At 41.2% G+C, this 18,840-nt stretch overlaps 1 protein-coding gene and 1 long non-coding RNA gene across 10 annotated transcripts in view; both read left to right on the top strand.

Annotated features, from left to right (window-relative positions):
* LOC118456097 (protein NLRC3-like) overlaps positions 1–18,840 on the top strand; it is a 559,092-nt gene that overhangs the window by 473,271 nt on the left and 66,981 nt on the right. For 4 of the 9 annotated variants that reach the window (XM_087845761.1, XM_087845758.1, XM_087845757.1 and 1 more), the window contains one exon: positions 17,184–17,357. The exons of 4 other annotated variants lie outside the window; for them this stretch is intronic. In XM_087845761.1, the coding sequence (XP_087701887.1) occupies positions 17,184–17,357 (174 nt within the window). The remainder of the gene's footprint in view (positions 1–17,183; positions 17,358–18,840) is intronic. One more of the 9 variants, XM_087845760.1, reaches the window with a different exon arrangement.
* On the top strand, positions 7,506–14,235 carry LOC148101064 (uncharacterized). The gene is made up of 4 exons (XR_015719589.1): positions 7,506–7,538; positions 8,536–8,614; positions 13,290–13,476; positions 13,624–14,235. It is a non-coding gene; the product is annotated as an uncharacterized LOC148101064 (long non-coding RNA).

The raw sequence follows: 18,840 nt of genomic DNA, 5'->3' as shown, positions 1-18,840 counted from the left end.
TTCTGAGACAGAGCCAACATATATAAGAGGGTTGGAAAGTGATCACATGTAAACAGTAAACATTACTAACCAGGTATTCTTTGAAGAGGATGTTTGGGTCCAGACAAAGACAAAGAGAAGTCAGCAGCATCACAAACATCAATATCAGAGGAAGCAGGTAAAGGACACTATTTGAACTTTAAAATGCAAAAGAAGAACGATCGACTAATGAATTGATTGCATTTAAGCTAACTTAACAATAATCTTTAGAAGAAGAGCAATGTTGACAATGCTATATAATAACTTTCTATAACAATAATTACTGTATGACCTGGTCTATTGACATCATGTCTGACTCACATGTAGTGAAAAACTTAGTAAAATGTATTTTGTGACATAGTGTATGTTATTATACGTTAATAGAATAGAACAGATCTTTACTGTCACTCTTACAAGAACAATGAAACACAGTTTGGCATCTCTCCCACAGCAGCAGGTTGACTTTTACATTAAAATTCCTTCAGAATAAAAAAAACATGAAAGAAAAAGAGAAAAAAATAGACTTAAAGTTTAAGAGGTGCGTACACAGGGAATGTAAATAATGACTAAGTATCTACACAGACATGTACAAGTTATATACAAGTTATATGCCAGACGAAGGAGCAGGTGATCAGTGCGATATAAGGTGCAATGTGATGGGTGGTGGTGCACAGTGAGTGTCCAGGGTGCGAGGGGTCTTTGAGGACGATATTGCCAGTATATAAATGTCTCTGAGGGAGGTTAGTGTCGGGCCCAGGGCCGCTCTGCTGCCCTCACCACCCGCTGCAGTTTCCTCTTGTCCTCCACAGCAGCTGAACCACAGTGTGCAGCAGAAGGATCTCCATGGTAGAAGTTCATTAGCAGTTTGTGATTAGCTTTCTTACGTAGATCTCAAATTAAAAACCAATGATTGATGCAAAACTCATTTGTTGCTTTGGGTTTGTTATTTTCAGTTTATTTAATATAAACTTTTAGTTTTGTCATTTCTTCTTCAAGTAATGATTCAAGACAAAGAGAAGGTAATAAGACGTGGTATTGGCCACTAGTGAAGTGTATGACTGTCAGGCTGCCAAACAAACCTCTTCTCCAGCACGTCACACTTGTGGAGCTTCCTGGAAACTGTGACTGTAACAAGAGCAGAGATCAGATGTGGAAAGGGCTCATTCAAAGTTACCTGCACCTTTATCTTTATCTGCAACAAGTCTGATCTTTTTTGAAAGCAACTTCAAATTCAAATATAAATCTGGGGGAAGAAACACTGACCAGCTCCACATTCACAGGAGACTGAAGACATAAAATAAAAGAAATGAAATAGCCAGTTGAGCAGTGTGCTTATTTGAGGAACTGTTTAATATTTGATTTTTCATAAACTCTGAGACATTTTAAGTACATTTGTAAATGTGCCCTCTAGTGGAAAATTTGTGTTGATGAAGATGAAACAAGGGTGGACATTTCAGCAAACAATGATCCCAAACACAGCCAGCTGGTTTCAGAGAGAGAAAATAAAGCTGATAGAACGGCCATTGACCTGAATCCTCACAGTTTATAGAAGAGGCCCTGTTGATGTGGAGAAACATCTGAGCACATGTGATGTGCAAGTTAAGAGCACTTTAGCATCTCATGGTGGTTACCTCGGAGACTGTCACTTTGTGTAGAGCCACGCCCACAGCGCACAGAATACATGCGTACAACTAATTTGTCCACACAGGAGACATCTTGATGCTGTCATCATACACAAAGGCTTTTGTACAAAGTATTAAACCAACTGCAGCAAGTGTGTTCAAGACTTTTCCCCTGTCTTATTTCTCTTTATTACACATAATCAATGGAAACGTGTGGTTTGATTACTTTGCATGTGATGGGTTGTTGCCACATCTGGTGAGATTTTCATGTCAACAATACCTTCTGAAATATATTTCTTTAGAAAATTGGTGACACTGGTGAAATTCGTCCAATAGCCGCTCTATTTAAACGCCATAACCACACTGGGTAGCAACCTCACCACTACATGGCCACAGAGATTTCCACAGTATGCACCTGCGGGAACAGGAACATGACACAGAAATGTATTATTTAAATGGTCTGTTGGAAAATACATTCAAAGCATGGATGGAGAGATGTCCACCTAATCACAAACTGGGAAGCTGCAAAATCTCTTAGTGGAGTACTGAAAACATCTGTGCACAAGCACTTTGTGCCAATGGACTTGGAAAGCTTGGCTGAGGTTGGAATTTGCCACACATGGAGTTGAAATGACAAAACATGAGACTGAGAAAAAAATATGAGAAAACCGAAGCAAAAACTCCTCAAAGCAGTGTGGACGATACACACGTCACTAACATGAATCATATATGACTTTAATTATCCATAAAATCATCAACTACAACTATTGAACAGCGTATATGTTAAAGAAAAAGCTTTAAAACCAAGTTAGTACAAACATCACTAATGTCACATAACTTTGTCTTGGGCAGTTAAAGGTAAGTCTGTCACGGTTTTAACTTCTTGTATTTTATATTGAGCTTCTGAGTCCTTGGTTGTGCTGTTTTGTGGGAAAACAGGAGGTTTATCACTCCTCCTGTTTTCTCACAGCGTTTACACTTCAACCTGCTTTTGGTGGCTTTCTTGCGGCAACTGTGACACTTAGTAGTAGAACTGACACACAAAACAACAACTACACTAACTATATACTCTGCAACACACCCAGTGACCTTGATTTGAAGTGGGTTTAATAAACACATTGCAATGTGGAGAGAGCATCCCAGTGAAACACCAGGACCATCTCTGTGGCCACCGCCCTTACATCTTATATACAGACACACAGACAAAGAACATCCACAGACTCTCACATGTTGGCCCCTCTCAGGGGGGGCTATACCTCCTCCCTCACAGAGAGAATTATGACCTTGTTTTCTGCTTGGCCGTCACCTAAAGATTTACATACCTGATAAGCAGAAGGAGTCTCGCTATCTGTTTAACATCTTTCCACATGCATGTAAACTAGTGACAGGAGTGCTCTTACTATGGTAAACTGAGAAAGTGATATTACTATAACTAATGTGATGTGATTAAATATGTGATTAATACATGAAAAAAGAAATCTGCCACCTACATCCAGAGCAACATCACAGACACTCTGGACCCCTGCAGTGTGCCTACCAGTCCAACAGGTCCTCATCAGACACATCGCTGCTGCCCTTCACTACTACCCCTCCCACCTGGAAAACAAAGACTCCTACATCAGGGTACTTTTGGTTGATTACAGCTCCACTTTCAATACTGTGATCCCACACAAACTCACTCACAACACTCGGCCTGCACCCTCCACCCTCTGTGACTGGCTACACTCGACCTGCACCCTCCACCCTCTGTGACTGGCAACACTCGACCTGCACCCTCCACCCTCTGTGACTGGCTACACTCGGCCTGCACCCCACCCTCTGTGACTGGCTACACTCGACCTGCACCCTCCACCCTCTGTGACTGGCTACACTCGGCCTGCACCCCACCCTCTTTGACTGGCTACACTCGACCTGCACCCTCCACCCTCTGTGACTGGCTACACTCGGCCTGCACCCTCCACCCTCTGTGACTGGCTACACTCGGCCTGCACCCTCCACCCTCTGTGACTGGCTACACTCGGCCTGCACCCTCCACCCTCTGTGACTGGCTACACTCGGCCTGCACCCTCCACCCTCTGTGACTGGCTACACTCGGCCTGCACCCTCCACCCTCTGTGACTGGCTACACTCAGCCTGCACCCCACCCTCTGTGACTGGCTACACTCGACCTGCACCCTCCACCCTCTGTGACTGGCTACACTCGGCCTGCACCCTCCACCTTCTGTGACTGGCTACACTCGGCCTGCACCCTCCACCCTCTGTGACTGGCTACACTCGACCTGCACCCTCCACCCTCTGTGACTGGCTACACTCGACCTGCACCCTCCACCCTCTGTGACTGTCAACACTCGGCCTCACCCTCCACCCTCTGTGACTGTCAACACTCGGCCTCACCCTCCACCCTCTGTGACTGGCTACACTTGGCCTGCACCCTCCACCCTCTGTGACTGGCTACAGGACTTTTTGACTGGCAGACAAACACTGGCGTCCCACAGGGTTGCGTCCTCAGTCCCATCCTCTACACCCTGGTCACCTATGACTGTGTCACCTCCAACAAAGACAACATCATTTTGAAGTTCACGGATGACACTGCAGTGATCGGTCGCATCACTGGAGAGGACGATGTGGCTTATAGGAGAGAGGAGGTCGGTCTGGTGTCATGGTGTGAGGACAACAACCTCACCCTCAACACTGATAAGACAAAGGAGATGATAGTGGACACAAGGAAGAAGACGAGGCCTCACCAGCCGCTGTTTAGAGGGTGAGCAGCAGTACCTGGGCGTCCACATCAGTGAGGACCTCACCTGGACACTGAACACCACACAGCTGGTCAAGAAGGCTCAGCAGCTGCTGTATTTCCTGAGGAGGCTGAGGACATTTGGTATGTTGGCCAAGATCCTCAGCAGGTTCTACAGCTGCACTGTGGAGAGAACCCTGACCAGCTGCATCACTGCATGGTACGGCAGCACCACTGCAAACCGCAAATGCCTGCAGAGAGTGATAACAACTGTGGAGAAGATCATCAGGACCCCACTGCCCTCTCTGCAGAGCAGCTACCATCACAGAGTCCAGAGGAGAGACACACCTCTGCCCTCGAGACAAAGGTTCAGAAGTGTGAAATCTAGAACATCCAGACTCAACAACTCCATCTTCCCCACTGCTATCAGACTCCTGAACAGCTGACCGACCTCAAATTGCAATTTGCACATCAGGTCACTTTGCACACTAAGTTCATTTTGCACATTAAACTCCTTTGTACATCCATGTACATCGACATCTGCAGACCACACGTGTCTTCAGTTACTTATTTGTACTTATTTGCAGTTATTTATCTTTTTATTTTATTTTTATTTTAATTATTTTTTATCCTCATTTTTATCTTTTTATTTATTCTTGTTCTTTTAACCCTTATCCTACTTGGCATTGTGCATGCTCTTTCTTCTGTTAGAAATATCCTGTCTCAGAGTGACGCTGAAAAACTAGTTCATGCATTTATTACTTCCAGGCTGGACGACTGTAATTCATTATTATCAGGAAGTCCTAAAAACTCCCTGAAAAGCCTTCAGCTAATCCAAAATGCTGCAGCAAGAGTCCTGACAGGGACTAGAAAGAGAGAGCAGATTTCTCCTGTTTTGGCTTCCTGTTAAATCCAGAATTAAAATCCTGCTCCTCACATACAAGGTCTTAAATAATCAGGCCCCATCTTATCTTAATGACCTTGTAGTACCATATCACCCTATTAGAGCACTTCGCTCTCGCTCTGCAGGCCTACTTGTTGTTCCTAGAGTATTTAAAAGTAGAATGGGAGGGAGAGCCTTCAGTTTTCAGGCCCCTCTTCTGTGGAACCAGCTTCCAGTTTGGATTCGGGAGACAGACACTATCTCTACTTTTAAGATTAGGCTTAAAACTTTCCTTTTTGCTAAAGCATATAGTTAGGGCTGGACCAGGTGACCCTGAATCCTCCCTTAGTTATGCTGCAATAGATGTAGGCTGCCGGGGGATTCCCATGATGCATTGAGTTTTTCCTTTCCAGTCACCTTTCTCACTCACTATGTGTTAACAGACCTCTCTGTATTGAATCATATCTGTTATTAACCTCTGTCTCTCTTCCACAGCATGTCTTTATCCTGTCTTCCTTCTCTCACCCCAACCAATCACAGCAGATGGCCCCACCCCTCCCTGAGCCTGGTTCTGCTGGAGGTTTCTTCCTGTTAAAAGGGAGTTTTTCCTTCCCACTGTCGCCAAAGTGCTGCTCATAGGGGGTCATATGATTGTTGGATTTTTCTCTGTATCTATGAAGCGCCTTGAGGCGACTTTTGTTGTGATTTGGCGCTATATAAATAAAATTGAATTGAATTGAATTCTGTACATATGACAATAAACGCTTTGAATCTTGAATCTTTGAATCTTGAATCTGTTCACATTTGTATGTTTCAGCTCTGTCCTTCAGTCACAACCTGGTGCATCTTCATCTTAACTTCCTGCTTCTATCGTGGTTAAAGCTCATGAATCCTCTGGACATCAAACACTGATGGTGTTATTGGAGCTGAGTGCAGGTTGATGGCTTTATTATCCACACTGTGACACATGGCAGCTGTCAGAGCAGAACACATGAAGTCAGCAGGTGTGTTTAAATTCAGTTTAAATTCAGGGACATGGAGCCCCTGTTGATCCTCTACCTAATCACACGAGCCAAGGTGTGAGAACGGGTGTGGGTCGCAATCAGCCAAGGTTTTGGGTGAACCCACTGTGAGATCTAGCCCCACCCTATCATGTGATTTCCTGTGATCAAATGGCCCAGGATGTGAATGGGTGTTAAGGCGTCCATGTCCCTCTTTGGTGACACTCCCATATGGCTTAAAATCTGGGGCTCTCCACCATTTGACCTTCGAACTGAATAAGCTTCTCGGATGAGAGGTGAAACGTCTTCAAGCAACTTAAAGAAGTCCAGACGCTTTTCTTTCCAAGCTCCTTAGACAACATTTTTCATAGAACAACTTCCAGCTTCTTTTGCTCGGCTACAGTTTGGATGGATTTGCATTTAAAGATGCAACGAGAAAAAATGGTTAGGGTCAGGAGGTCAAAGGTCAGAGCTCCTGTGGGTCTGAGGGCGGCCTCACATTGGAGAAGGATGAAGGAGTCTGACCTGAGCCAGTGTTTGACATCAACACATCAGCACTGCTATCAGTGAGCCTAATGACAGCCGTTAGCATCATTTCAGTGTTTCAGTCATAAAAACGCTTCCTGTCACTGTGGTGGTTACAGTGACGTCATGCAGTTTGTGCTTTGACCTCCAGAGGGCGACAAATCAGCACAGACAGAGAGCTCCATTCAAACTTTGCTGCCATCAGTAATAATTCTTCAAATATATTCATCAGTGTTTGAGCAGTTATGATATCAGGGACAATCTAGACATGTGTGACAATACTGAACATGTCACATGACACACCTTAAACATCATGTGATCCACTCTCAGTCTGCACTTTCATTCATGACTTCAACAGGTTAGTTGAAGTCAGTGGTGAACCTGGACCAACGAGGTCAGAGAGCTGAACTCACTGAGTAACAGAAATAATTCTGCACTGACATTATAATCAGTGTTGATTCTGGTTGATTGTCTGACTGTGTTTGTGAGCTGAGAGGAAATGAAAATGAGTTTGTAACAAAAATCAGTTTTGTCCAGTTTTCCTGTAAAAAGCTGAACTCTAATCTAAGAGGACTGTTACTGACAGGAAACAGCTGCATTATCTGCAGTCTTTGTGATCACAGCTGCTTCAATCATGTTTGTGTCTGCAGAGGTCAGAGGTCACAGTCTGCAGGGTCCAGCTGTCCGTCTGTGAGGAGTGACCGCTCCAAACCTGAACCTCCAGACTTCAGTGCTGAACCTGGACCAACGAGGTCAGAGAGCTGTGATGACTCCTTTACATGTTTGTGTTTCCTGGATAAATATGACCTGAAACATCCTCAGATTGTTACAAAGATTCATTAAAAAGAAAACAACGAAAGAGAAAAGATCCAAATGTTAGACTTGGTCATTTGCTGTTTGAGGACAGTGATGCTCATATCTGTGGGGAAAGTGTGACCTGAGTGGGTTCATGTTTGTCTTTAAAGAACAGAGCTGCTCTGATTCTCTTTGTGTCTGATCTGTTAAACAGTCTGAGAGGTCACAAAGAGACCCAGCAGCTAAAGCCTGGATCATACTGGCTGCTGTTAATGAGACTCCATCAGGACAACACTGAACCACAGTGGTGTGGATGTAGTGGATAAATCCCACCATACTGATGCTCAGATTTAATCACAGGGAACAAAACCAGATGTTACCTTCAGATTGTGACCTTTGGAGTGCAGGATGCAGATTTCAATAGAGAATAAATGTTGTTGTTTTTCAGCTGTGAAAAAAGAATCTAATTTTCTGAACTTAAGAATTTATGATGCTGGAAAAAACATGGAGACTATAACACAACATTTCCACTGTATTCATAGAATGAATGTAAAACTGTCAGACATTCATTAAATATGCAAAATGTCTACAGAAGCACCAGAGGGTCAGATGTGAAGCACTCAGTGATTTTGATAAAATGACTCATCAGTTATTGATCTGTACTACACTGATCTACCACGTTAGTAAAGCTGGTGTTCTGGTGGTGGACGGAGACCTCGGATCAAGTTCTGGTTTTGGAGCAGTGATCTGCTGATGGTTCAGTTTAATGAGCTTCTTCAAAATCATCCCTGACATCACCACTGAAAGGACGTCCATAAACTTACTAAAAATGACCCATATTTTCACAATCTGAGAGTTTAAAACTTGACAAAGTTGATTCAGATGAAGTTATTTGAGCAGAAACTCCTGGATCTTTATCCTGTGTTGATCTAATCCTTCATGATTCGTCCACAGAGTGGAGCAGCAGAGCTCAGAGGTTCCCAGTGGTCAGTCTGCCCAGCAGCATCAAACACAGCTGGACTCCATATTTATGGTCTGTACATGTACAACAACTACTGTTACATCTGTTCTGTTCACAGTCATCTCCATGCTGCTCTTTGTAGACCAGTGGATTGTCTGTAGGGCTCAGAACAAAGTACAAATACTTCATTACATAACCTAATTACTGTTTGCAGGTATCTTTAGTTTACTTGTAGTTTTTTTCTATGAACTTATTATTAACTATTTTTTACTTTTACTCCGTACATTTTTAAACAAATATCTGAACTTTCTACTTCTTAAAAGTAGAAACATCCTCCAAGGAGCTACTTTCTTTTTTACTATTACTTTTAAGTTTAATCAGTACTTCAACTTTTACTGGAGTAGTTTTTAATAGTAGTAGCTGTCCTTCTACTTAAACAAAAGTACAGACTTTGTGTACTTTGCTGATTTTTTACAATGATTCAGTTCTGATTCACAAATTCAGTTTTGACTCAGTCAGAAATATTATAATCATGATTATTTATCTTGGATTTCACTGTTGAAAGAACCTCTAAACCTTGTGAATGAAAAACATTTAATTCCAAATGATTTGAGTCTTTCTATGCAACTACAAACTCCGTGTAAACTACTTTGGTATAAAAACAAAGCTGAGACTTCATCAGAGGTGTAAACATCAAGTTAATGATCCACACTTTGTGTTTACATGTTTTCATGATTACACGATTTCACTCTGATTGGTTCATTCATAAAGTATTCTTTTCCAGCTGCTGGAGGAAAACATCATCACTTTTGTGAAGAACGAGCTGAAGAAGATCCAGAAGGTTCTGAGTCCAGATTACCCAGAATGCTTAGAGAGTCAGAGGGAGGATGAGGAGGAGAGGAGCAGAAAGGCACTTGTGACAATCACAGTGAACTTCCTGAGGAGACTGAAGCAGGAGGAGCTGGCTGACCGTCTCTATTGCAGTAAGAGCATTTCTGTTAGCGTTTAAGCTGATTGATGACTACAACAGTCATTAAACAACCACTGCTGTCCTACTGGGAGACTTCAACGCTCATGTGGGCAATGACAGTGAGCCCTGGAGGGGCGTGATTGGGAGGAATGGCCTCCTGGATCTGAATCCGAGTGGTGTTTTGTTTTTGGACTGTGCAAATCACAGTTTGTCCTTAATGAACAGCATGTTTGAACATAAGGGTCCATAAGTGCATGTGGCACCAGGATGCCGCAGGATGCTGGACAGACCTGGCACAACTAAACGTGCGTGTGAACGCCTCACAGAGGCCCCGGTCTGCAAGACCTTCAACATACACCTCTGGCAGAGCTTCAACTGCAGTCTGAGGGAGACTAGTGCTACTTGCACTGTGTATAGTGCAGGTGGAGCACTGCTGACGTCGACAGAGAATATTGTTGGGCGGTGGAAGGAATACGAATACTTTGAGGACTTCCTTAATCCCACTGACACCTCCTCCTGTAGAAGAGTCTGTGGATGAGGGGACGACTTACCTGTCTCCAGGGACGAGGTCCGTAAGAGAGAAAAATGACTCCTTGTTGGGTACACTGTAAACCCGAATAAGTTCAGTGAACTCAACATTCATGAGGAAACTGATTACATAATAATTTTTAAGTTAACTTACTTAAAAACTATAAGTTCACTGTAACTTAAAAAATATGACCTGAATAAAATCAAAGAATTGAACTACCTCCAACCTGTAACTTAGTATTTAAGTAACTTACGAAGTTTAATTTCACTAAACTTGTATATTTTATTTTATTTGAACTTCATTTCATTATTTTACTAACTTAAATATTATAACTTATATAAACTCTAATTACCTATTAAAGCGCACGCTAAGTCTAACCTTTCATAGACAGGGTCTTTCTGTAAAGAAAAAAAAAAGCTGAGACAGATTTGCAATTGCAAGTTTATTTATAACCACCTGCACAAAACCTTACATGCTTCTGCATTTAAACATGTTTTTAGTGCTTATTGTGCAACTTGTACAGTGAACATTTTAAACAATATAGTGCTTCAGCCTTTTGTTTGGCTCTCTTTTAAAAATAATTATGGAAACAACATAAAAAAGTATCAGCCTGATGCTGTTATAAAACTAATAAAAGGCATTTTTATAAACATTTTACAAAATAAATAGTCTCAATCTACTCTTTAGCTTTTCCCTTAAACTTCAACATAAATAGTATTTTTATAACAAATAATCTAGTGCATCAGTTTTTTCTCCAGTTGTTCACTTTTAAAACTTTTAAAAATAGAATTTAGGAAACATTTAAAACAAAAAAAATATGTATGAGCATTTTCTTACACGTTTTCATTATAGTAGTATACAATTGTTGGAGTTAATGTGCTCATTGTTTTCTAGTTTGTTTATATTGTCTGCACATTTGGATTGTTGACCAGCACAGCTCTTAATTCTGTAAACATTGGAACTCACGTGCTCCTTTTTTAATACGCATGCTTCTGTTTCAGATTTGCAGACAATGAACCTAAGACAGGACCCCATTCGGCTTATTATGTCACATTCTGTAAATATAGTAGCATCTGTGACCCAACATTTAACCTGTACTATTTATTGAACACATTATCCATAATAAGTACTTACATTCCAAACTTTGAAGAATTGTGGCTCCTCCTCCCGTAGGTATAAGACCGTGCAGGACCAGAGTACGTCTGACATCAGCGTCCTGTTCTTGCTGCACAGACAGACAAGATCCAAATTAATAGGGCAAATGTATTTTACAAGTGCATTTACACGCTTCAGTCTGGCTCAGTTCAGTTCACCTCTCATGAAATATCTAAGCTGTCCAGCATTTTCAAAATAAAAAACTAAACTCCTCATACAGCAACACTAATTTGTGTATATATACAAATGTAAATGGGATTTATGTTGGTATTTTAAATTCATGAACTTACTTATTCACTAAATTAAAATGTCTTGGTGATTAATTTGAACATAACTGACCCAGACCTACTTTGATGCATCTTCAATCTAGCGAAACAACTACATAATGTTATTTATACCATGCAGTTACACTTTACCTGTTTATCATATAGATTCAGCAGAGCCTCTGCAGTCTGGCCAGTTCGAGCCGCTTTCTGTCTCAACTAGAGATGGACCGATCCGATATTACGTATCGGTCCGATACTGACGTAAATTACCGGATTGGATATCGGAGAGAAATAAAAAATGTAATACGATTCATTAAATATCAAAAAAGCACCTCACAAAACTTGTGACATGGCGTGACTCGGCTTATAACCGTAGCACGTCGGAGCAGTGTGGTCACGTGATAGAGCAGCTGTGTGTATTTGTAGCCTCGCTACCAAACCAGCATTTCATCTCCGAGGAAGTTTTCCCAGAGAGAAGTAAAGCAAGTGTGTAAGTTAATCTCTGAATGTTTGTAAAGCATTCCAGTTTTAAGCTTAACAACCGATATATGGCGCGACTGCCCCTCTCTCTCTCTCTCTCTCTCCTGCTGCTACTTCAATCATGAAACTGATCAATGATCAGCTGATTGGCTTTTCTGTCGTGAGTCCGTCTCTCTTCTTTGTTTTTGGTCCACTTTGCACCAGAAAGAGGAAACCAGCGGCTGAACAACAGCAGCACGTTTAAGCTTGATCAGCTGTTGTTAGAATTTATTTAATATTACTTTCTACACCAGGATCTTTTTCTACGCAGCTGACGTAACTGTGCAGGGGCGGATCTAGCAAAGTTTAGCCAGGGGGGCCGATAGGGCATGAACAGGGAAAAGGGGGCACAAAGACATACTTTTCTTTCTTATTCTCATTTAAAATGTCGAGCTTTTAATAAATAATTATCTGAATCTTACACCCAAAGTTTTAATCTTATGTAAAATATATAGAAGTCCATTAATGTATATAGTAACTGTTAAGTCTAATATACCCTAGTAAGCTATACTACTTTGGGAAGGTACCATCTGTGCTGTCTGCAGTTCTGTAGAAGAAAGATGTTGAATCTATTTAATATTTCTTGAAAAATAATTGATTTCTGTGCATTTTTTTTCACACTGCATCAAATTAAAGTTGATTATGTCAATTAAGCATCATGAGGTGGAGGGTGGGGGGTGGTTCCCTATTTTTTTTTTTGCTGGGAGTTTGCAACCCTATTAGTTAGGTTGCTTAATATTTCTGCTAAGTACTCTTTAAAATACCAGAATAGGGAGGATGGTGCAGGTTTAAGTTTATTAGATTGATAGTTTGATTGATAGTTTATTAGATTAGATAGAGTGACGAAACGTTTCTCCCAGAAAACGCTACGTCCAGATGAACAGAATCAACTTTTGGATATTAGATTGATCAGTTTTGCTGAACTATGAAATATTTTGGGTGCAGTGTATTTTTTACATACAGGTATAACAGAATAGCTTTAGTGTTGTTGTTTATTTAAACTTGAGTATGAACTTATACAAAATGCAGCAATATATTAAACAAAACATTTTTATTGATTAAAAAAACACTATATCGGATTCATATCGGTATCAGCAGATATCCAAATTTATGATATCGGTATCGGACATAAAAAAGTGGTATCGTGCCATCTCTAGTCTCAACAACATCACCAGTCTGGGTGTCAGTCTGTCCAGCTCAGAATAAAACAGATTTCACAAGTTCACGTTTGTGATGTTTGGCTCCATGATTTCAGTCTGATTGTGGTGTGTGTGGAGTGGTGGCTCATTCATAAATATTCTGTTCCAGCTGCTGGAGGACAACATCATCACTTTTGTGAAGAACGAGCTGAAGAAGATCCAGAAGGTTCTGAGTCCAGATTACCCAGAATGCTTAGAGAGTCAGAGGAGCAGCAGCAGAGAGGCATTTGTGAAGATGACAGTGGACTTCCTGAGGAGAATGAAGTAGGAGGAGCTGGCTGACCGTCTGCAGAGACGTAAGAGGATTTCAAAAAGGATTTAAGCTGCTGGATGAATGAACATTTTCCAAGATGGAAGCAACATGGTTTAAAGATTAGTTATTTTTAGAATTAAGTCTTTATTTCCACTTTCAAATTATGTTTTTCATATTTCTTCTCAATCAGAACTTCAAGCTGCAGTTTGTCATCGTAACCTTAAATCCACCCTGAAGAAGAAGTTCCAGTGTGTGTTTGAGGGCATCGCTAAAGCAGGAAACCCAACCCTTCTGAATCAGATCTACACAGAGCTCTACATCACAGAGGGAGGGACTGCAGAGGTCAATGATGAACATGAGGTCAGACAGATTGAAACAGCATCCAGGAAACCAGACAGACCAGAAACAACAATCAGACAAGGAGACATCTTTAAAGCCTCACCTGGAAGAGATGAATCAATCAGAACAGTGCTGACAAAGGGAGTGGCTGGCATTGGGAAAACAGTCTTAACACAGAAATACACCCTGGACTGGGCTGAAGGCAAAGCCAACCAGGACATCCAGTTCATATTTCCATTCACTTTCAGAGAGCTGAATGTGCTGAAAGAGGAAAAGTTCAGCTTGGTGGGACTTGTTCATCACTTCTTTACTGAAACCAAAGAAGCAGGAATCTGCAGCTTTGAAGACTTCCAGGTTGTGTTCATCTTTGATGGTCTGGATGAGTGTCGACTTCCTCTGGACTTCCACAAAACTACAATCCTAACTGACCCTAGAAAGTCCACCTCAGTGGATGTGCTGCTGATAAACCTCATCAGGGGGAAACTGCTTCCCTCTGCTCACCTTTGGATTACCACACGACCTGCAGCACCCAATCAGATCCCTCCAGACTGTGTTGGGATGGTGACAGAGGTCAGAGGGTTCACTGACCCACAGAAGGAGGAGTACTTCAGGAAGAGATTCAGAAATGAGGAGCAGGCCAGCAGGATCATCTCCCACATCAAGACATCACGAAGCCTCCACATCATGTGCCACATCCCAGTCTTCTGCTGGATCACTGCTACAGTTCTGGAGGATGTGCTGGAAACCAGAGAGGGAGGACAGCTGCCCAAGACCCTGACTGAGATGTACATCCACTTCCTGGTGGTTCAGGCCAAAGTGAAGAAGGTCAAGTATGATGGAGGAGCTGAGACAGATCCACACTGGAGTCCAGAGAGCAGGAAGATGATGGAGTCTCTGGGAAAACTGGCTTTTGATCAGCTGCAGAAAGGAAACCTGATCTTCTATGAATCAGACCTGACAGAGTGTGGCATCGATATCAGAGCAGCCTCAGTGTACTCAGGATTGTTCACACAGATCTTTAAAGAGGAGAGAGGACTGTACCAGGACAAGGTGTTCTGCTTCATCCATCTGAGTGTTCAGGAGTTTCTGGCTGCTCTTCATGTCCATCTGACCTTCATCAACTCTGGACTCAATCTGCTGGAACAACAACAAACAAGAGGCTCTTGGTGGCCTTTCCAGTTTATGCTGTGGTTTAAACCATTTCCAGAGAAAATAATTCTTTACCAGAGTGCTGTGGACAAGTCCTTAGAGAATCCAAATGGCCACCTTGACTTGTTCCTCCGCTTCCTCCTGGGTCTTTCAATGGAGACCAATCAGACTCTCCTACGAGGTCTGCTGACACAGAGAGGAAGTAGCTCACTGACCAATCAGGAAACAGTCCAGTACATCAAGGAGAAGCTCAGTGAGAATCTGTCTGCAGAGAAAAGCATCAATCTGTTTCACTGTCTGAATGAACTGAATGATCGTTCTCTAGTGGAGGAGATCCAATAGTCCCTGAGATCAGGACGTCTCTCCACAGATGAACTGTCTCCTGCTCAGTGGTCAGCTCTGGTCTTCATCTTACTGTCATCAGAAGAAGATCTGGATGTGTTTGACCTTAAGAAATACTCTGCTTCAGAGGAGGCTCTTCTGAGGCTGCTGCCAGTGGTCAAAGCCTCCAACAAAGCTCTGTAAGTAAATCTGTGATCATGTTTATTTTTAAAATGTTGATTAACAGTGGTCATAGATTTCTTCCATGACAGATCCATGTCCTAAAACTATGAGCCTACATAGTTGTATAGTATAAAAGAAAAAAGGAGAACTTTTGACCACAATATTGTAACTTGAATGAACTTTTGATACAGCCTTCAAACACTTAAGGAGCTTAAAATGTTTTCATCTATGAACCCACATTAAACACTCTAGTTAAACTCTAAAAACAGAACATTAAAATCTGTATGTCTGCAAATGTATGTGCATTGATGTGATCATGCGTGGAGATCTGAGGTTGGTTGGTAGGATGGACCCATGTGCAGAATCACATGTGTGCTAATATTTCCTTGTTTGGATTTTTGAGAATTTGGTTCTTTTGTTGTTTCTTTCGGTATGTAGCCTTGGGCTGGTTCACCTGAATCAGGGGTGTGGTGTGTTGATTGTTATTTATTGATATATATTATTTCTATTCTAGAATTTATTAAAATATTAACATTTTAGTAATTTGGGGTATTTTTTTTGTTTATTATTAACAGGAACACAGTTGAAAGTAACTGCATTGTTGGGATTGTCTAAATGATTAGTAGGAACTACTTCTTCCACCTGTCACAGTAATGTGTGAAATACAGCTGTAAAAATGCTTCACAGCTGACGTGTGCTCGTTCACTCAGGTGATGATCTTAAGCAAATCATGTGTGAAGATATTTCAGCTCCACAAACTGCCAAGATGCTAGTTGTGAGAATTGTGGCAGGGGTGAAAACCTCTTCCAACACAAATAAAAGTAAATCTTAACACAGAGTAGTGCTGCAGGCAGGTACTATCCCTGTATAGAGGGAGGAAATATGTAGCTGGCAGTGTTGTATAGCACGGTTGCTAAACTTTGTAAAGTGACTTAAATCCAGGTTCCGGGGTTTTCTGTCTATGTTTAAATGATGGGAATTCACTGCATCTTTAAAACTACAAATCCCATTTGTTCAAATTGTAGAGCATTTAAAGTTGACTATAGACTAGCTATTTTAAAAATATACAGTGTACTGGGAGTAAAACTCCAACTTATTGCCGGCTATGCCAACCAAGCTCTTGCAATGGTTGTAAAAGGATCGAATGGCCCGTAGCAATGGCCATGAAATGTTTCTCAGTTTTATTATTTTCAGTCACACCTGTTTTTGATTATTAATTGAATATTTTAAAATTCAGGCTTTTTATGTTATACAAAACATCATATTTTCTTATGATGTCTTGTATTGATTCTGAAGGAATAGTTTTCATCAGTATCGCAGATACCAGCCTGAATTTTTCTTTGTATTGGATCAGAAAGGAAATCAGTGGCATCACACATCACTTACAGCAACTTCAGTATCACTTCATTTTAATAAACTGGGGGGAGGTGCACCAAGATTCAGTATGAGATAAAGAATTATTTTTAACTTTAAGGTTGGAGAAATCTGTTGTTGGAAATTGGAAGAACAGGTCATCTTAAAAATCACTGCATTGTAGTTTTATTCAGGCCCCTTCAATCTGTGATCACTGTTGCTTTGCATTGTAAATGCTACTATTACAAAGGTCACAAATATTAGTGTATGTGTGTGTTATTGGGTAATAAACCAAAAGAACAGAATCTACCAGCACCTCACTGATTTCTGCTTAAAAACAACAAAAAAAGCAATAAAGCTCTGCTTTGTTTTGTTGATCTTGTCTCCCTTCCCGCTTGATTTCAGACTGAGTGGCTGTAACCTGTCAGACAGAAGCTGTGAAGCTCTGTCCTCAGTCCTGAGCTCCCAATCCTCCCGTCTGACAGAGCTGGATCTGGGTAACAACAACCTGCAGGATTCAGGACTGAAGCTTCTATTTTCTGCAGTGGAAAGTCCAAAGTGTACACTTGGAATTCTCAGGTCAGGATTCAGTCTTTTCTGATGATGATTTAAAACCTGAGTCAGGTCGATAAATGGCTTCCTCATTTGCAACAGACATAATTTGTCAAATCACCTTATATCTAACCCAAAGGTCCTGTGTTTTACTACAACATCAAAGTAGTAAAACATCTTAATATGTATCTAAGAGAACATATATGTTCAAGTTTCAGTTTTTCCCTGGATCATGTGTGTACCCTCCTGGTTGGAGCTCCAACAGCCTGTATCAGTGAATGTGACTTTAAATGAAATTGCTGCCCCTGTCAGGAAGAGGTCTGAGTGACAAACAAAACAGCAAATATGAGCACTGCATGTGTATGAGACACACATACAGACCTGAATGAGACACTAACTTTGTCTCTGAGAGATAACTTTTATTATTAAATACACTTCATTTCTCATCTGTGTAGAGAATGTAGAGTTTGACATGCTAATATTACAAAATGCAAAATCACTCTGAGTCACAAAGAAATTGTTTTGGAGTATTTATGGTTCAGCTGATGAAATTGTTCAAACAAACCAGTAATTTACACAGAAACAGCACAAGTGAAACTTTTTGGGGGACTTACCACTAAGCTTGTCCTGGTACACCTGTAGAGCCCAGCTTCTGTGGACCGTGTGCTTAAGTTCTGTGCTGCTCTGATTTATTGCCTGTGCTGTCTTTCAGTTCAGCTTTGTTGAGCCTCTGGTAGGATTTTTGAATGTCAGACACTTTTTTTACATGACCTGTGTAAAAACAAATCAGTAAACACATTAAGCTGAAGTAAGATACACAATTTGAAAAATGGGGCACAAAAAATGTTGCTGCTTTCTGGAAAGTGCGTCTAAGAAGACCCAATGGAGAAAGTGAAGAGAAGAATCAAAGATTAAGAAGAAGAAAATGGCAGAGGCAGTTTCTCTTGGACTGCCTGCAGATGGGGCAAGACTCTAGAAGCAGGGATGATTGGAGAAAATGTAAAGAGGCCATATGATAAACCAGGAGATGAATACTCTGGTATTCTGGGGATAGAGGGAGTGAGAGGGAGAGATTCCAGTAAATGATGAAGGATGAATTTCAGAGAATCAGAGCTAAGAAACCAAAGCAAGTGGGGAACTAAAAACATGTGGACAGACTCATAATTAGGCTAAAGACACATTAAAGGAATTATTACAGGTTTAGAAACAGGGATGGATATGGAGGAGCTTAGCATGAATTTGCATTGAGGAAAAAATAGCAACGAGCATCAAAGGTGAGGAAACAGTTAGGAAAACTAAAAGGATGTACTGGCAGGAATACTGCAGTACTTTAGGAAGAACTACACCGATTCAGAATGTGTGGAGTACAGTTAAGAACATGAATGCAGACAGGAAACAACAGCAGTGTTCGTAAAGTAAATTCAAATTCCTTCATTAAATGCAGCTGGTTGAGTTGAAAACAATGGAGAATGATTCTGTTAAGTTGTTTATTCTCTATAGAAATGGAGCA

This window comes from Neolamprologus brichardi, chromosome 9 (genome assembly GCF_056152115.1).
Source record: "Neolamprologus brichardi isolate AB-2024 chromosome 9, ASM5615211v1, whole genome shotgun sequence".
NCBI lineage: Eukaryota > Metazoa > Chordata > Actinopteri > Cichliformes > Cichlidae > Neolamprologus > Neolamprologus brichardi.
The sequence above is the reverse complement of the archived record's forward strand: the minus strand, read 5'-3'. Positions and strand labels throughout refer to the sequence as shown.